The 18328-nt window shown below is 42.8% G+C and overlaps 1 protein-coding gene across 1 annotated transcript in view; it reads right to left on the reverse strand.

Moving 5' to 3' along the window:
• Positions 1-1826: 1826 nt before the first annotated feature.
• The window catches only part of acaa2 (acetyl-CoA acyltransferase 2), a 61712-nt gene continuing 45210 nt past the window's right edge, over positions 1827-18328 (reverse strand). The window contains exons 7-10 of the mRNA XM_072252189.1: positions 17663-17792; positions 12135-12205; positions 8288-8442; positions 1827-2220 (exon numbers count right to left, since the gene is read on the reverse strand). Coding sequence (XP_072108290.1) covers positions 2136-2220; positions 8288-8442; positions 12135-12205; positions 17663-17792 — 441 coding nt within the window. The 3' untranslated portion in view covers positions 1827-2135. The remainder of the gene's footprint in view (positions 2221-8287; positions 8443-12134; positions 12206-17662; positions 17793-18328) is intronic.

Here is an 18328-nt window from a genome sequence, read left to right on the forward strand (position 1 = left end):
CTGCCATCAGATTTTCTGAATGGACATTGAACCCATGAACATTATCTCACGACTTCTAAAAAAATTCTGATTTTGCACTACTTATTTTAAAGTAACTATTAATACACATATACTTACTGCAGTAAAGCTTTATTTCTATATTTATCATGCATTGCATTGTAATGCTGCCGCAAAATTAACAAATTTGACGAATATACTGGTGATCTTAACCCGATTCTGATGCTGAGAGTTACAGTGGGAACAGGCCCTTATGGCCCAATGAACCATGCTGCCCAGCAACCCCCAATTAACCCTAGCCTAATCAAGGGACAATTTACAATCACCAATTAACCTGCTAATCAGCAAGTCTTTGAACTGTGGGAGGAAACTGGAGCACCCAGAAAAGATGGTGAGGACGTACAGACTCCTTACAGATGACATCAGAATTGCAGAATTATACTCAGTGGCCATTTTACTAGGTACCCCTGCTCAGTAATGCAAATATCTAATCAGCCAGTCATGTGGCAGCAACTCAATGCATAAAAGCATGCAGACATGGTCAAGAGGTTCAGTTGTTCAGACCAAACATCAGAATGAGGAACAAATGTGATCCAAGTGACTTTGACCATGGAACAATCAACATTGGCACACCTCAGGGCTATGTGCTTAACCCACTGCTCTACTCTCTATATACACATGACTGTGCGGCTAGGCATAGCTCAAGTCCCATCTATAAATTTGCTGACAATACAACCGTTGTTGGTAGAATCTCAGGTGGTGACAAGAGGGCGTACAGGAGTGAGATATGAGTACTGCTGCAGCAACAACCTGGCACTCAACGTCAGTAAGATGAAAGAGCTGATTGTGGACTTCAGGAAGGGTAAGACAAAGGAACACATACCTTCAGAGGGATCAGAAGTGGAGAGAGTGAGCAGCTTCAAGTTCCTGGGTGTCAAGATCTCTGAGGATCTAACCTGGTCACAACATATCGATGTAGTTATAAAGAAGGCAAGACTATATTTTATTAGGAGTTTGAAGAGATTTGGCATATCAAAAAATACACTCAAAAACTTCTATAGATGTACCATGGAGAGCATTCTGACAGGCTGCATCACTGTCTGGTATGGAGGGGCTACTGCACAGGACTGAAAGAAGCTGCAGAAGATTGTAAATCTAGTCAGCTCCATCTTGGGCACCAGCCTACAAAGTACCCAGGACATCTTTAGGGAGTGGTGTCTCAGCAAGGCAGCATCCATTATTAAGGACCTCCAGCACCCAGGGCATGCCCTTTTCTCACTGTTACCATCAGCAATTCAGGAACAGCTTCTTCCCCTCTGCCATCTGATTCCTAAATGGACATTGCATCTTTGGACACTACCTCACTTTTTTTTAAAAAAGTATACAGTATTTCAATTTCTACACTTTTTAAAAATCTATTCAATATACATAATTGATTTACTTGTTTATTTATCATTATTTTATTTATAATTTTTTTCCCTGCTAGATTATGTGCTCCACTGCAACATAACAAATTTCATGACATACATCAGGGATATTAAACCTGATTCTGAAGTTGGTCCTTGGTCCTTGAAGATTTCAGGTCACCTATACATTACAGGTTTGAGCCAAAAGAAAAAGCTCTGAATTTCATGACATTTTATTCATTTTTGAGCTTAAGTCTCAATTATTTGAATACCTGGGCAAAATTAAGAATTTCTCCCAATAATCTTAAAACTATGGCTTATGTTGTCCAACATTCTGTTGTCTGGAGAAGATATTTTCCAAGAACAAAGGATTAAGGAAATTTTTCATTTAGTCATTTGAAAAAAAAATATTTTTAGCCAAAATGATAAGTATTAGCATTTATTTGGCATATTTTAACAATTATATACTTTTCACAAAATTGCCATTTATTTTTTTCTTGCATAGCTGTAAGTAAAATATCAGTTCATATTCCCTGCACTGGTATTTTCCACTTCTAAATTATTGCTAATTTTTGTCCCCCAAAGAAAAGAATTCCAAATAGAATGGTTGCATAATCTTTAAAAGGAGAAGAAGTTGGATTTGAGAAGGAACGGTTGTGTCAGAAGCAGAGGCTGCGACAAGCACCTGATAAAGTGGCTTTGATCCTGGAACTGAATATTTATTGCGTCATTTTACTTCATGTTCTCAATTAGGACAGCGATCCCTTGGCCACCTCCAATGCATGCGGAACCCACTGCATATTTACCTCCCCGGCGCCTGAAACAACAAAAAAAATGTAAGGGACACATCCAGTATTAATATTCATCAACAGTTTTTTGATATTTGGGATGATTGGGCCATTTTGCCCCCCACCCACCCATCCAATTACATAGAACATAGAACAGTAAAGCACAGGAACAGGCCATTTGGCCCATAACGTTGTGCCGAACTAAAATTAAATTTGTAATCAAATAGTCAACTAATCTCTTCTGCTTACACAATGTACATTTCCCTCCATTTTCCTCACATTCATGTGCCTATCTAGATGTCTCTTAAAAGTCTCTAATGTGTCTGCCTCTACCAGCACCTCAGGCAGTGCATTCCAGGCACTGACCACTCTCTGTAAAAAAAAACTTGCTTCTCACATTTTTGAAATTAACACATCTCACCTTAAGTGCATGAAATATTAGGTATTTCAACCCTGGGAAAAGGATATTTTCTGTCTACTTTATCTACGCTTCTCATAATCCTAAAAACCTCTATCAAATCTTTCCTCAGCCTCCGCCACTCCAGAGAAACCACCCCAAGTTTGTCCAACTTCTTGTTATAGCACATGTCCTCTAATCAGGCAGCATCCTGACAACAAATCCACACACAAAAAAAAAAATCAGCAGATAATGGAAATCCAAGGCAAAACACACAAAATGCTGGAGGAACTCAGCAGGCCAGGCAACATCTATGGAAAAGAGTAAACAGTTTACATTTTGGGCTCATGAAGGGTCTCAGCCGCAAACCTGCACTGTTAACTCTTGTCCATAGATGTCGCCTGGCCTGCTGAGCATCCTGATAAACCTCTTCTGCACCCTCTCCAAAAACCTCAATCATAGCTTATTTAAAATTACTATTTGCCACCATTGGCCTTGACAGCCATTCCTAATAAAACTCTTAAAAAGATTTATTTATCACATGTACATGGAAACAGACAGCGAAATGCATCAAGTCAAATCATATAACCATTTAACCATAACCATAAGTTAAATCAACGTGGATCAATTGCAGGTAGGCTGGTTGGGCAATTCTGACTACCCATTGTAGAGCCTTCCTGTCTGCCAGTGTAATTTCTGTACCGTGCAGTGGTGCAGCTTGTTAGGATGCTCTTTAGTGCATATCCGCAGAAGGACGCGAGTATATAGACATGCATAGTTCAGCTCTCTTTAGCTTCTTCAGAAAGTAGAGACGTTGGTGAGCTTTCCTGATTGTGTAGAATGTGTTCTGGGACCATGAGAGATTGTTGGAGATGTGCACTCCTAGGAGTTTGAAACAGATCTCAATAAAGATAGGTGTACAGTGACGCATTTTGGAAAGTTAAACCAGTGAAGGATTTGTATTATGAATGGCCCGGCACTGTAGTGTTAAGGAACAGAGGAATTTAAGACCACAAGTCATAGTTCATTGGAAGTGGCATCACAGGTCGACAGGTTGGTGAAAAAGACATTTAGCATGCTGGCCTTCATCAGTCAGGGCAATGAGTATTGGAGTCGGGACATTATGTTGCACCTGCACAACTCAAGAATGAGGCTGTATTTGGAGAGCCGTGTACAGTTTTAGCCACCATGTTATAGGAAGGCTCCTTAAGGTTGTCATAGCCGGGGAAGGTAGTGGGAATGAGCTCCCTTTACCTATTAAATGCTCCCAATGGCATGCATCTCTGCAACAATGGCATATAGTCTCTGACAACCAAGTCCAGCACCTGGCATTCATACATGGCTTAGCTACTAAGCCCGAGGGAACCTTTTATACTGATAGAAGAAGGGTCAAAGATGGGTTACTGGTGTCTTAAAACCATTTGCTCTGGGCATATGCGGCTTGTCGGCCAGGGTTGGCATCTCATGTAGGAGAAGGGAAGCTCTGAACTCAAATCTCTGCTGCCTCACAGCTATACCCACTCATGGGAAAGGCTTCAAGAATAAACCCCGAGGAAAAATCCGGAGCTGAAGTCCCTAAGGCAGTTATATGTTGAGTTCGATGCTGACTGGCAACTCCAGCGATGCCCCAGTGCCAAATCGTATCAACGTCTACCATTCCTTTGGGCTCGCCAGCTGCATGGAGAGGAGTCTGCTGCACTGGCAACATATCTTACTGCGCCAGCTTGTATGTCACGTAGGAAACAACATCCATGGTCAACCTGACCAACAGAGGGCCTCAAAATAAGATTAGCTTTGTCACATATACATCATAAAACATAGAACATTACAGCACAGGTACAGGCATGTCACCCCATGATGTTCTGCCAGCCTTTTGACCTACACTAAGATCAATCTAACCCTTCCCTCCCAGATAGCCCACCATTTTTCTTTCATCCATGTGCCTTTCTAGAAGTCTCTTAAACACCCCTAATGTATCTGCCTCTACTACCACCACCCCTGGCACCCACCACTCTCAGTGTAAAAAAAAAAGCTTCTCTAATATTCTACCCCTATACTTTCCTCCAATCACCTTAAAATTATGCCTCCCTGGAATTAGCCATTTCCACCCTGGGAAAAAGCCTGGCTATCCATTTGATCTATGCCTCTCATCACCTCCACACTAAATCTCTGCTATCTAGTTTTGGTCTCCCTTACCCTGTGATTAGTGGGCAAAATTAGGGCACGTGGTACTGACATGGATTGAAAATTGGCTGGCTGACAGAAAGCAAAGAGTAGCGATTTACGGGTCCCTTTCGGAATGGCAGACGGCGACCAGTGGGGTACCGCAGGGTTCAGTGCTGGGACCGCAGCTGTTTACAATATATATTAATGATTTAGATGAAGGGATTAAAAGTAACATTAGCAAATTTGCCGATGACACAAAGCTGGGTGGCAGTGTGAAATGTGAGGAGGATGTTATGAGAACGCAGGGCGACTTGGACAGGCTGGCTGAGTGGGCGGATGCATGGCAGATGCAGTTTAATGTGGATAAATGTGAGGTTATCCACTTTGGTGGTAAGAATGGGAAGGCAGATTATTATCTAAATGGAGTCAAGTTAGGAAAAGGGGAAGTACAACGAGATCTAGGTGTTCTTGTACATCAGTCACTGAAAGCAAGCATGCAAGTACAGCAGGCAGTGAAGAAAGCTAATGGCATGCTGGCCTTCATAACAAGGGAAATTGAGTATAAGAGCAGAGAGGTCCTTCTGCAGCTGTACAGGACCCTGGTGAGACCACACCTGGAGTACTGTGTGCGGTTTTGGTCTCCAAATTTGAGGAAGGACATTCTTGCTATTGAGGGAGTGCAGCGTAGGCTCACGAGGTTAATTCCTGGGATGGCGGGACTGTCATATGTTGAAAGATTGGAGAGACTGGGCTTGTATACTCTGGAATTTAGAAGGCTGAGAGGGGATCTTATTGAAACATATAAGATTATTAAGGGATTGGACATGCTGCAGGCAGGAAGCATGTTCCCGCTGATGGGCGAGTCCAGAAACAGAGGCCACAGTTTAAGAATAATGGGTACGCCAGTTAGAACGGAGTTGAGGAAAAACTTTTTCACCCAGAGAGTGGTGGATATATGGAATGCTCTGCCCCGGAAGGCTGTGGAGGCCAAGTCTCTGGAAGCTTTCAAGAAAGAGATGGATAGAGCTCTTAAAGATAGCGGAATCAAAGGTTATGGGGATAAGGCAGGAACTGGATACTGATTGTGGATGATTAACCATGATCACAGTGAATGGCGGTGCTGGCTGGAAGGGCCAAATGGCCTACTCCTGCACCTATTGTCTAATGGCTATTGAAAGAGTAACCTCTTCCATAGATGCTGCCTGGCCTGCTGAGTTCCTCCAGCATTTTTGTGTTGTGTTGTTTTGTGTTAACAACCAACACAATCCAAGAATTGTGGGAAGCCTGCAAGTGTCACCACAATTCCGGCAGTAAAATAGAATGCTCACAACTTATTAACCCTAACTCGTACGTCTTTGGAATGTGGGAGGAAACTGGAGCACCTGGAGGAGACATACGTAGTTGCTGGGAGAACGTACAAAATTCCCACAGACAGCCATGGGAATCGAACCCTGATTGGTGATTGCTGGGCTGTAAAGGGATTGCACTAACTTATGCCACCATGCCACCCAGACACGAGGAAACTGAAAAGAGTGCAGAAGAGATGTACAAGGGTGGTTCCAAGACTAGAGGGCCTGAGTTATAAAGAGGGGGAGGGGAGGGAACGTCGACTCAGACCATGAGAGGCCTGCGTCGGGCATTTTCATGCCTTACAAGGCGCAGATTGGAAGTCTGTATTGGACGCCACTCCTCGCACAGACACTAGAGCAATGTGTGGTTAAGTGCCTTGCTCAAGTACACAAACACGCTGCCACAGCTGAAGCTCCAACTAGCAACCTTCAGATCACTAGACAAATGCCTTAACCACTTGGCCACGTGCCAAGGAGATGTTGGCCAAATTAGGCCTTTATTGCTCAGAATGTAACAGAAACATTGGAACATTTTAGAAACACATTCTATCCCCTCTGTGAGATTTATGAATGGACCATGAATACTACCTCACTATTTTTGCACCACTTAATCTTTTAATATATCTGTATATAAAATAGCAGAATTGGAGTGCCAAGGTAAAGAGTTTGTATGTCCTGCCCTTAGAATGCATGGGCTTCCTCCTGGTGCTCCTGTCTCCTTCCACGGTCCAAAGACGTACTGGTTGGGAGGTTAATTGGTCATTGTAAATCGTCTTTAATTAGGCTAGGGTTAAATGGGAGGTTGCTGCGCTGCGTGGCTTGAAGGGCTGAAAAGGCTTATTCTGTGCTGTATCTCAATAAATGAAATTATTTTTATAAAATGCAGTGAATTCCAGATAATTGGAACACACCAGTACATTTTGGCCCAATTAAGTGGCTGCTCTAATTAGCTGAAGTTTCATAGAAATAATTAAAAGGCATAACAAAGACAAACTACTGTTAAACTGAATAACAAATTAGGTATTTAGTTGAAATACAGAACAAATTAGAGCACTACCAATATTATTACAGTATGCATTTTTCTTAATAGTTATTGACAAAAGAATTCATCGGACTGACTGTATATAAAACAACATCAGCACATATACATAGTGCAGATAATGGACTGCCTTTATTGCCTTCCTGTATAAAGTCAAAATATAAAATAAAATTATCAAAAATCACTGCTTAACATAACATAACACAAGCACATGCAACTGACACTATTTAAAAACTGTTTGCTCAGTAATGTCTAACAACCGTTTCTAGCATCTCCAAGCTTGAAACCGCTGTAAGCAAAACTGTTATGAATTGTTTTACTGCTTATTTCTTGTCACCCATCAGTGACAAAAATCACTACTTACTGAACACAAACACATGCAAAAGACGTTACTTAAAAATTGCTCACTCTGAACACGGTAGTGTCTAATGGTCACACGAGTGCACGTCTGATGCTAGTTAGAAACCATACGTGAACATTCTGCTGTCCCAATTAAGTGGCGTAGTGTCCCAAATATACAAAGGGAATCTCAGCTATTTTCTCAATTAGTTTTTGTTCTTTAAGAGTTCTCCCAAATAAGTGGTTGCCCTGATTAGCAGATGGCTCAAATAACTGGAATCCACTGTATTTCTTATTGTAATTTATGTTTTTTTTGTGTATTGTACTGTACCACCACCACAAAACAAATTTCACAACATATGTCTGTGATATTAAAGCCAATTCTGAATGAGGGGTGACCACATTTGTTCGATGGTTATGTGCCGTGTCATATGATGTAGGCGATCATAGTCTTTCCATGATCATGATTGTTCTTCACAAATTTCACTGCAGCAGTGGTTTGACATTGGCAATGTATTTTCAAGAAGGGTGACCCCAGCCATTATCAATACTTTTCAGAGGTAGTCTGCTTGGGGTCAATAGTCGCATAACCTGGACTTGTGATAGGTATCAGCTGTTCCATGGCTTCACATGACCCAGATAAGGGGGAAGGAGTGGCTAAATAGGTGCTACAACTTGCCCAAGGGTGACCTGCAGGCTAGCAGGGGGATGGAGCACCTATGCTCCTTTGGTAGAGATGCCTCTCCAGCCCACCACACTTGACCCTAAAGAAATGGTTAAAATTATGATAGGCATGTTTGTCATACCTGAGCTCATGAACCAGATGTACTGTTATCCTGGTTCCTGATGCCCCCAGAGGGTGTCCTAATGCAATAGCGCCTCCATTTACATTGGTGTTTTCAGGATCCAAGTTCAGAGCCTTCTGCACGGACAAGAACTGAGGGGCAAATGCTTCATTGACCTTTTTGGTAAAAGACACATAACAATCAGTGACAGCATACGTTGAAGGACTTTGAACAAAATAAAATGTTCACCTTGGTTATCCATTTACTAACTCAGTGAATTGCTGTACCTCAGCTTAGAATTCTCAACCCAGCTCCCACCATTCATACAAAGTTAATTTTCAACATAGAACACTACAGCACAGTACAAGTCCAACAGCCCATAACGTTGTGTCGAGCTTTTAACCTACCCCGTTCAATTTAATCCTGTCCTCTTACATAGACCTCCATTTTTCCATCATCCATGCGCCTATCTAAGAGTCTCTTAAATGTCCCTAATGTATCTGCCTCTACGACCACCCCGGCAGCATGTTCCATACCCCCACTACTGTGTAAATAGAAACACTGACATCCTCCTTATAATTTTCTCCAACTAACTTAAAATTATGCCTAATTGTATTAGCAATTTCCACCATGGGAAGTCGTCTCTGGCTATCCACACTATCTATGTCTTATCATCAAGTTCACCTCTATCATCCACACTATCTATGCCTTATCATCAGTTCACCTCTCATCATCCTTTGCTCCAAAGAGAAACTCCCTAGCTCACCCAACCTTTTCTCATAACATATGCTTTGCAATCCAGGCAGTATCTGGTAAATCTCCTCTGCACCCAGTCTAAGATGTCCATATCCTTCCAATAATTGGGCAACCAGAACGAACACAGCATTCCAAGTGTGGTCTAACCAGAACTGTTTCACAAATAGTATGAAGACAGGTAAAGAAGCTGGAAACATTTGTCCTCCTAACCCTTATTCATGCGTTGTTGGAATCTGGTAAGGCATTTTAATTACTTAACACTCCACATAGAATTGTGTTATCTCTTAAAATGCCTACCATTTTACCATATGCCCCTTGGAGGACATATGGTAGCTCATGATAAAATGGCGGAGCAGACTCCACGGGCCGAATGGCTGACTTCTGCTCCTTTTTCTTATGGTCTTATGGACATTCAACTTACTCTTGGTAATTCTTCTCTGCACCCTTTCTAAACTATTAACTTAACTATAATTTGCTCCAGCGGAAAGTGAATAAAAATCCAACTCTGCTTAGAAAGTTGGCTTTGTAAATGTTGCAGGACATAGAAACTTAGAAAACCTACAGCACAACACAGGCCCTTCGGCCCACAATGCTGTGCCGAACATGTCCCTGCTTTAGAAAATACTAGGCTTACCCATAGCCGTCTATTTTTCTAAGCTCCATGTACCTATCCAAAAGTCTCTTGAAAGACCCTACCATATCCGCCTCCACCACTGTTGCCAGCAGCCCATTCTACGCACTCACCACTGTCTGCATAAAAAACTTACCCCTGACATCTCCTCTGTACCTACTCCCCAGCACCTTAAACCTGTGTCCTCTTGCGGCAACCATTTCAGCCCTGGGAAAAAGCCTCCGATTATCCACATGATCAATGCCTCTCATCATCTTATACACCTCTATCAGGTCACCTCTCATCCTCCGTCACTCCAAGGAGAAAAGGCCGGGTTCACTCAACCTGTTTTCATAAGGCATGCTCTCCAATCCAGGCAACATCCTTGTAAATCTCCTCTGCAGCCTTTCTATGGCTTCCACATCCTTCCTATAGTGAGGCAACCAGAACTCAGCACAGTACTCCAAGTGGGGTCTGACCAGAGTCCTATATGACTGCAACATTACCTCTTGGCTCCTAAATTCAATTCCACGTTTGATGAAGGCCAATACACCGTATGCCTTCTTAACCACACAGTCAACCTGCACAGCTGCTTTGAGCATCCTATGGACTCAGACCTCAAGATCCCTCTGCTCCTCCATACCGCTAACAGTTTTACCATTAATACTATATTTTGCCATCATATTTGACCTACCAAAATGAACCACTTCACACTTATCTAGGTTGAACTCCATCTGCCACTTCTCAGCCCAGTTTTACATCCTATTAATGTCCCGCTGTAACCTCTGACAGCCCTCCACACTATCCACAACACCTCCAACCTTTGTGTCATCAGCAAACTTACTAACCCATCCTTCCACTTCCTCATCCAGGTCATGTATAAAAATCACGAAGAGTAAAGGTCCCAGAACAGATCCCTGAGGCACACCACTGGTCACTGACCTCCATGCAAAACATGACCCATCTACAACCACTCTTTGCCTTCTGTGGGCAAGCCAGTTCTGGAGCCACAAAGCAATGTCCCCTTGGATCCCATGCCTCCTTACTTTCTCAATAAGCCTTGCATTGGGTACCTTATCAAATGCCTTGCTGAACTCTATACACACTGCATCTATTGTTTTCCTTCAACAATGTGTTTAGTCACATCCTCAAGAAATTCAATCAGGCTCATAAGGCAGGACCTGCTCTTGACAAAGCCATGCCTACTATTCCTAATCATATTATGCCTCTCCAAATGTTCATAAATCCGGCCTCTCAGGATCTTCTCCATCAACTTACCAACCACTGAAGTAAGACTCACTGGTCTATAATTTCCTGGACTATCTCTACTCCCTTTCTTGAATAAAGGAACATCATCCACAACCCTCCAATCCTCTGGAAACTCCAATCCTCAGGACCCATTACCGACCATTCTGTTAAAATCTTGGATAAAGCAAATCCAGATTCACCAGCACCACCAGATTCAGGAACGGTTATTACCCCTCAACCATCAGGCTCTTGAACCAAAGGGGACAAATTCACTCGCCCCATCACTGGACTGTTTCCACAACCTATAGACTCACTTACAAGGACTCTTCATTTCATGGTCTCAATATTTATTGCTTATTTATTGTTATTATTGTTATTTTGTTTTTTTCCCCCTCTTTTGTATTTGTAGAGCTTGTTGTATTTTGCACATTGGTTGTTCGTCTCTTTCTTTTGTGTGTTTTTTCATCGATTCTAATGTGTTTCTTTGCAATTATTGTGAATGCCCACAAGAAAATGAATCTCAGGGTTGTATATGGCGACGTATATGGACTTTGATAATAATTTTACTTAGAACTTTGGTGTTAACATGAAGTATTGTGATGCAGGAAATTTACCACAGAGAAACTGAAGTTGTACGTTGTGGGGGATCAGAAAACATGAGTCAGGCACCTTACATTGTTCAAAATATGAATCTCAGGGTTGTATATAGTGACATGTATGTACTTCGATAATAAATTTACTTTGAAATCTGAGAAGGAAATTGCCGCAAACAGGATAACGAGGATTCACGAATAAGGATCAGAAAAAAAGGAAGAGGTTCTCATGGCCCAACGAGCCCACTCCACCCAGTTACACCCTTACGACCAATGAACCTACTAACCTGTACACCTTTGGAATGTGGGAGGAAGCTGGAGCACTCAGACAAAACCCACGCTGTCACGGGGAGAATGGACAGTCCTCACAGACAGTAGGGGGAATTGAAACCTGATCATTGAGCATCTTCGCTCCTTCTGCAACAGGGAGGATTTCCCAGTGCCCAACCATTTTAATTCCACTTCCCATTCCCATGCTGACAAGTCCATCCATGCCCTCCTCTACTACCACAATGGAGGAGCAACACTTTATATTCTGTCTGGGTGGCCTCCAACCTTACAGACGGCAATGGAATTGAGCTCGGTTTGCCAGCGCTGTATTAGAATTACGCTAACACATTAACCTCTATGTTAATGTGCCGCCCCAAATACAAATACAGACCTCTACTAAATCCATGTCTTTCAAGGATAATCCTGCTTTCTTCAGAACCCCATTGATTGCAGGCACGGGACCTGTCAGAGATAGATAAAAAGAGTTCATTAATAAGGGAGCAGTTTTGAAGTTAGGCCATAAGACATATCAGCAGAATTCAACACATTCAGTCTGCTCTGCCATTCAATCATGGCTAACCTATTATTGCTTTCAACTCCATTCTCCCAACTTCTTCCTGTAATCTTTAACATCCTGTCTACACAAAAACTTATTAACCTCTGCTTTAAATATACCCAATGACTTGGCATTCACAGCTTTCACAGATTCACTACCCTCAGGCTAAAGGAATTCCTCATCTCTACCCTAAATGGACATCCCTCTACTTTGAGGCTATGGCCTCTGGTCCCGGATTTCCCTTCTACTGGAAACATCCTCTCCACATCCACTCTATCTAGGCCTTTCAATATTCAACAGGTTTCAATGAGATTCCTCCCCCACCCCCACCCCCCACCCCAGTGTAATCTAGCGAGTATAGGCCGGGCGCCATCAAATGTTCTTTATACTGGATGCTAACCTTTAAGTCCAGGAATCAAAGATTTTATGCCTTCTCTCTAAATTGCCCATCATATTTTGAATAAGCAACATAAAGCCAGAGGTTAGAATACAGGACTGGCATCCTGTCCTGCAACAGGCAGAGTTTCACATCCACAGGTGTACATGCTAAGTTTGCAGTTTTAGCCATTCTGCTCACAGGAAGGGATCCTTATAGCCTGGGGTGGCAGTGGGGATAAGCTCTCACTACCTATTAAATGTTCCCAACGTCACGAGTCTCAAATGGCCTCTGACAACCACACTCCAGCTCCTGGTGTTTGTATCTGGCTTAGCTTTAAGCCCAGCAGGACCATTTCTACTGACAGGAGAAGGGGCAAAGGCAGGTTACTGGCACCTTAAAACCAGTCGCTTCGGGCAGATGGAGCTCGTCAGCAGTAGAGAAGGGAAACTCTGCTGCCTTGTGGCTGTACCCACTGATGGGGAAGGCTTCGGAAGTAAACCCAGAGGTAAAATCCAGAGCTGGAGGCCCCAAGGAAGTTCCTGCGACATCCCTGGTCCTTGCTGTTCCTTTAGACCCATCAGCTGTGTAGAGAGGGGGAGCCTGTTGCATGGGCAGCAGCTTGCTCTCCATGTCATATCTGCCCTGGCTTGTGTATCACGTAGACAGCTGGGACGTAACAATGGAGGGCCTCAATCACAGGAAGACATGGTCAGAAAGTGGATAATCTCCATGGGAGAGAGTAGAGGAAAGGTCAAGTTTAATTATCATTCAGCCATACAGACAAATATATCCAAACGTAACAGCTTTCCTCCAGGGCCAGGGTGCAAAACATATAACCAACAGCACACAGCACACAGCACACGTAGTTACAATTGCAGAAAAACATACAAATGGAACAGGGCAAAGGCATTCCATTCATCAGTCCTGACAAAGGATCATGGCCTGAAACATTGGCTCTTTATCCCTCTCCATAGATGCTGCCCGACCTGCTGAGTTCCTACAGCATTTTGTGCATGTTACTCAAGATTTCTAGCATCTGCAGAATCGCTTGTGTTTAAAGCATTCAATTTGTGGCTTTTGCTTGTCAGCTGGTTCAAGAAACAGTCAAATTTGGAGTACTGTGTGCAGTTCTGGTTATCTACCTACAGGTAATTAGATTGAAAGCGTGCAGAGAAAATTTACGAGGATGTTGCCAGGAATTGAGGATCCAAGTTATAGGGAATGGGTGAATAGGTTAGGACCTTATTCTTACAGCACAGCAGAATGAGGGGAGATTTGATAGAGGTATACAAAATTATGAGGGGTATGGGTAAGGTAAATACAAGCGGGCTTTTTCCACAGAGGTTGGGTGAGAGTACAACTAGAGGTCATGGGTTAAGGGTGAAAAGTGAAATGTTTAAAAGGAACCCGAGGGGGAACAGCATCACTCACAGGGTGGTGAGAGTGTGGAATGAGCTGCCAGTGAATGCAGGTTCAATCTGAACATTTAAGTGAAAGATAGGTGTATGGAGGGTTATGATCCAGGTGCAGGTCAATGCGACTAGGCAGTTTAACTGTTCAGCATGTACCAGATGGGCCTATTTCTATGCCGCAGTGCTCTATGACTAAATGCCAGATTAAATGGTTTCAGCAGGACACAGCTTGTGGTTTCACGGGGAAATAGCTGATTCACTAAATCTCAAGTATAAATATTTCAGTTTCTGCAGTGAAATGTAACCCAGCATGAATCAGTAATAAATGCATATGTCAGCATTCTGTAGTCTGGTAAAAATAAAATTAGATCTAACTTCCAATTTAAATTACGTTTACACTACAAACATGAAAATTGTATAAGAGAATTAAGCAAAGATATTACAGCAATGAAGTTACATTGTTATAAACCAATAGTGACAAGGAGGCATACAGCAGTGAGACACACACTCAGCGTCAGTAAGACCAAGGAACTGATTGCGGACTTCAGGAAGGGGAAGTCAGGAACCCACTGAGGGATCAGAAGCGGAAAGGGTGAGAGGTTTCAAGTTCCTGGATGTCAACAGCTCTGAGGATCTATCCTGGGCCCAACATTTTGAAGCAATTACAAAGAAGACACGACAGTGGCTATATTTCATTAGGAGTTTGAGGAAACTTGGTATGTCACTAAAGACTCTCCCAAGTTTCTACAGATGTACCATGAGGAGCATTATAACTGATTGCATCACCGGCTGGCACTGATATGCCACTGCACAGGATCAGAAAAAGCTGCAGAAAGCTGTAAAGTCAGTCAGCTCCATCGTAGGGCACCAGCATCACGGGCACCTTCAAAAGGAGATGCCTCAAAAAGGTGGCATCCATCATGAAGGACCCCCATCACCCAGGACATGCCTTCTTCTCACTGATACCATCAAGGAGGTGGTACAGGAGCCTGAAGACACACTGAACATTTCAGGAACAGCCTTTTCCCCTCTGCCAGCAGATTTCTGAACGGACAACAGATCCATGAACACCACCTCAGTGTATTTTGTGCTCCTGTTTCGCACTATCTATTTAATTTTTATACTTATTGTAATTTAGTTTTTTTTCATTATGTATTGCGATATACTGCAGCCGCAAAGCAACAAATTTCACAACATATGTCAGTGAGATTAAAACCGATTCTCAGTCGGATTCTTTAACAAATAAAATCCAATAAGTTGCACTGCTTTTAAAAAAAACACCAAGTCAGCTTCAGCGGACCTGGTGGATGAGATCAACAGTGAGATCTAATGGGCAGGAAGGCAGCTCTGTAACACTTTGTGATGAGCGAAAGGGATGACAAGCCATAGAAGTCACGATCATCCATTGCAACCAAGGAAGATCCCAGTTGTGACAACTACTCGTACCACTGAACCCAAACTTCTGAGGTCGAGAGAGTGGAACTTCCCCAGTGCAATGGGCTTCTTTGTGCAGTTCACATCACAGCTGCTCAAATCTAATTGTCGTCATCAGATACGATGGACAACTAAACACAGTAACTGTATTTACTCAGCAATATGTATTTGTAAGATCAAATTGCAACCTCCTCCTGCACAAAGCAGGAAGGATGTGCAAGCCTCAGAGAGTGCAGAGGAGATTTACCAGGATGCTGAAAAGGTCACTGGCTGCAATCTACTATCATTGCAGGGCTTGTACGTGTCCAGGACAAAGAAGCGGGCAGAAAATCATTGATGTCAGTACCAAACCCCAACCCCCCGCCCCCCACTGCAAAGTGCCTTTCCCAAAAGTTCTCTTATGGAAAGCACAATGGGGATATTAAAACAAAAACTTCACACCATATTAAAAGTCTCTTCCCCCAGACAAGTAATCTGATCAAGCCTCCACTCCCCCCCCCAATACCCAGTCACTGTAAACACTTTAAACACTTTAAACCACATTTTATACTGCTGTAAATACATGAACATTTTATTCCATATCCGTACTTTAACCCTAACTACTTGTTGCTTATAATTGTTGAATGTTGTCGTTTTTTGTTGCATGTTGCACCCTGACCAGCACATCACAGCAAATGACTAATACATTCAAGATTTATGATTGTTTAAAGACATTTCCTGTACACCAGTGTAAAGGAGAACAAGATAATTGTTGCTCCAGATCCAATGCAGCACAAAAAAAAGGAACACAATAATAATAAAAATACAAACAACATAAATACATAAGACAGCTTCTATACATAGATATTGTATATTCATAAAGTGATGATAAGCACAGGAGTGTCTGTACTCTGACATTAAGTGATAAAGTCATGATGGTTGGAGGTGTGGAGGGGTGGGTTAGTGGTTGGAGGTGTTAATCAGCCTTACTGCTTGGGGAAAGTAACTGTTTTGAATCTGGTGGTCCCAGCATAAATATTCTTGTAAATATCTATGCTGAATAAAGTTGACTCTTGATCCTTAACACTAATGAACGTTAGTGCCAACACAGAGGCTTCCTGGACATGATTCCTGAGGTGTCACTTTATAGCACAATTAATGATCCAGTGACACAAGTTCAAATCCCACCACTGACGATGAAGAATTACACAAATTGAATCTGGGAATACAGGTCCATAATTCCTTGAAAATGGTATTACAGATAGATAAGGTCCCAAGGAAAACATTTGGCACACTGGACTTCATAAATGAAAGCACTGAGTATAGGAAATAGGATGCTAGGTTGAGGTTGTGTAAGACATTGGATAGGAATGTCATAAGACATTGCTTAAGAGAAGTTTGGATAGGTACATGGAGCAAGGAGGGCTATGGTCCAGGTACCGTTTGATGGGAGTAGGGAAATTAATAGGTCTGCATGGACTAGATGGACTGAAGAGCTTGCTTCTGTACTGTAGTGTTCTATACCTCTAAATAAGATCATGCACTCCTAAATAAGTGGAGCAAATGATGTCAGTATTCAGTCTTTAAGTGTATTATTTAATTACCTGTGTAATAGTTCATCACAAATTGTACAGTAACAAGACAGAATCTGCAGATGCTGGAAATCAAAGCAACACACACAAAATGCTGAGACCCTTCAGCCCAAAACATCGACTGTAATTTTTCCCCATAGATGCTGCCTGGCCTGCTGAGTTCCTCCAGCACCTTGTGTGCATTGCACAAATTGTACACTAATCGTTTACTAGCCTGGCATACACTAGTTCAAAATTAGTGGGCGCTGCGGTAGCACAGTGGTTAGTGTGACGCTACTACAGCTTGGGGCATAGAGAGTTAGCAGGTCAATTCCATTGTCATCTGTAAGGAGTTTGTACGTTCTCCCTGTGGAATGCATGGGTTTTCTCCAGGTGCTCCAGCTTCCTCCCACAGTCCAAAGTTGTACCAGTTGGGTTAATTAGTCATTGTAAATTATCCTGCAATTAAGAGTAGGGTTAAATCTGGGGTTGCTGGGTAGTATGGCTCAAAGGGCCAGAAGGGTCTATACTGTGCAAATCTCAACAAATGAACGAGCAAACAAACAGTTACACAGCAGTAGGACTCACCAATTCCCATAATGTTTGGATCACACCCACTTGCATGGTAAGCCACTATTCTGGCCAATGGCGTCAAACCATGTTTGTGAACTGCCTCTTCACTTGATAATATCACTGCAGCAGCTCCATCACACACTCCCTATTGGAAATACATCAAAAATATCATTAGAGGAAAAGCAGGGTTTGGTCAAAACCCATTACAGCCCAGCATCTGTGTTTCCATGTCCAGTGGAGGCTGGAGACCGAAGACAAAAGTGTATCCTGGGGTGGGAGAACTGTGTACGTGTGTGGGGTGGGTAGGAGGGAGGAACAGGGGCGTGTTTTGCTACTGTTGTTTTGTTGCTTGTCTGTTTTGTTGTGTTCCGAGTTGTTCTCCCGAGCATTTGAGGGCACGTTACATAGAACATAGAATAGTACAGCGCAGTACAGGCCCTTCGGCCCACAATGTTGTGCCGACCCTCAAACCCTGCCTCCCATATAAGTCCCCACCTTAGATTCCTCCATATACCTGTCTAGTAGTCTCTTAAACTTCACTAGTGTATCTGCCTCCACCACTGACTCAGGCAATGCATTCCACGCACCAGCCACTCTCTGAGTAAAAAACCTTCCTCTAATATCCCTCTTGAACTTCCCACCCCTTACCTTAAAGCCATGTCCTCTTGTATTGAGCAGTGG

This window comes from Mobula birostris, chromosome 3, assembly GCF_030028105.1.
Source record: "Mobula birostris isolate sMobBir1 chromosome 3, sMobBir1.hap1, whole genome shotgun sequence".
NCBI classification, from domain to species: domain Eukaryota; kingdom Metazoa; phylum Chordata; class Chondrichthyes; order Myliobatiformes; family Myliobatidae; genus Mobula; species Mobula birostris.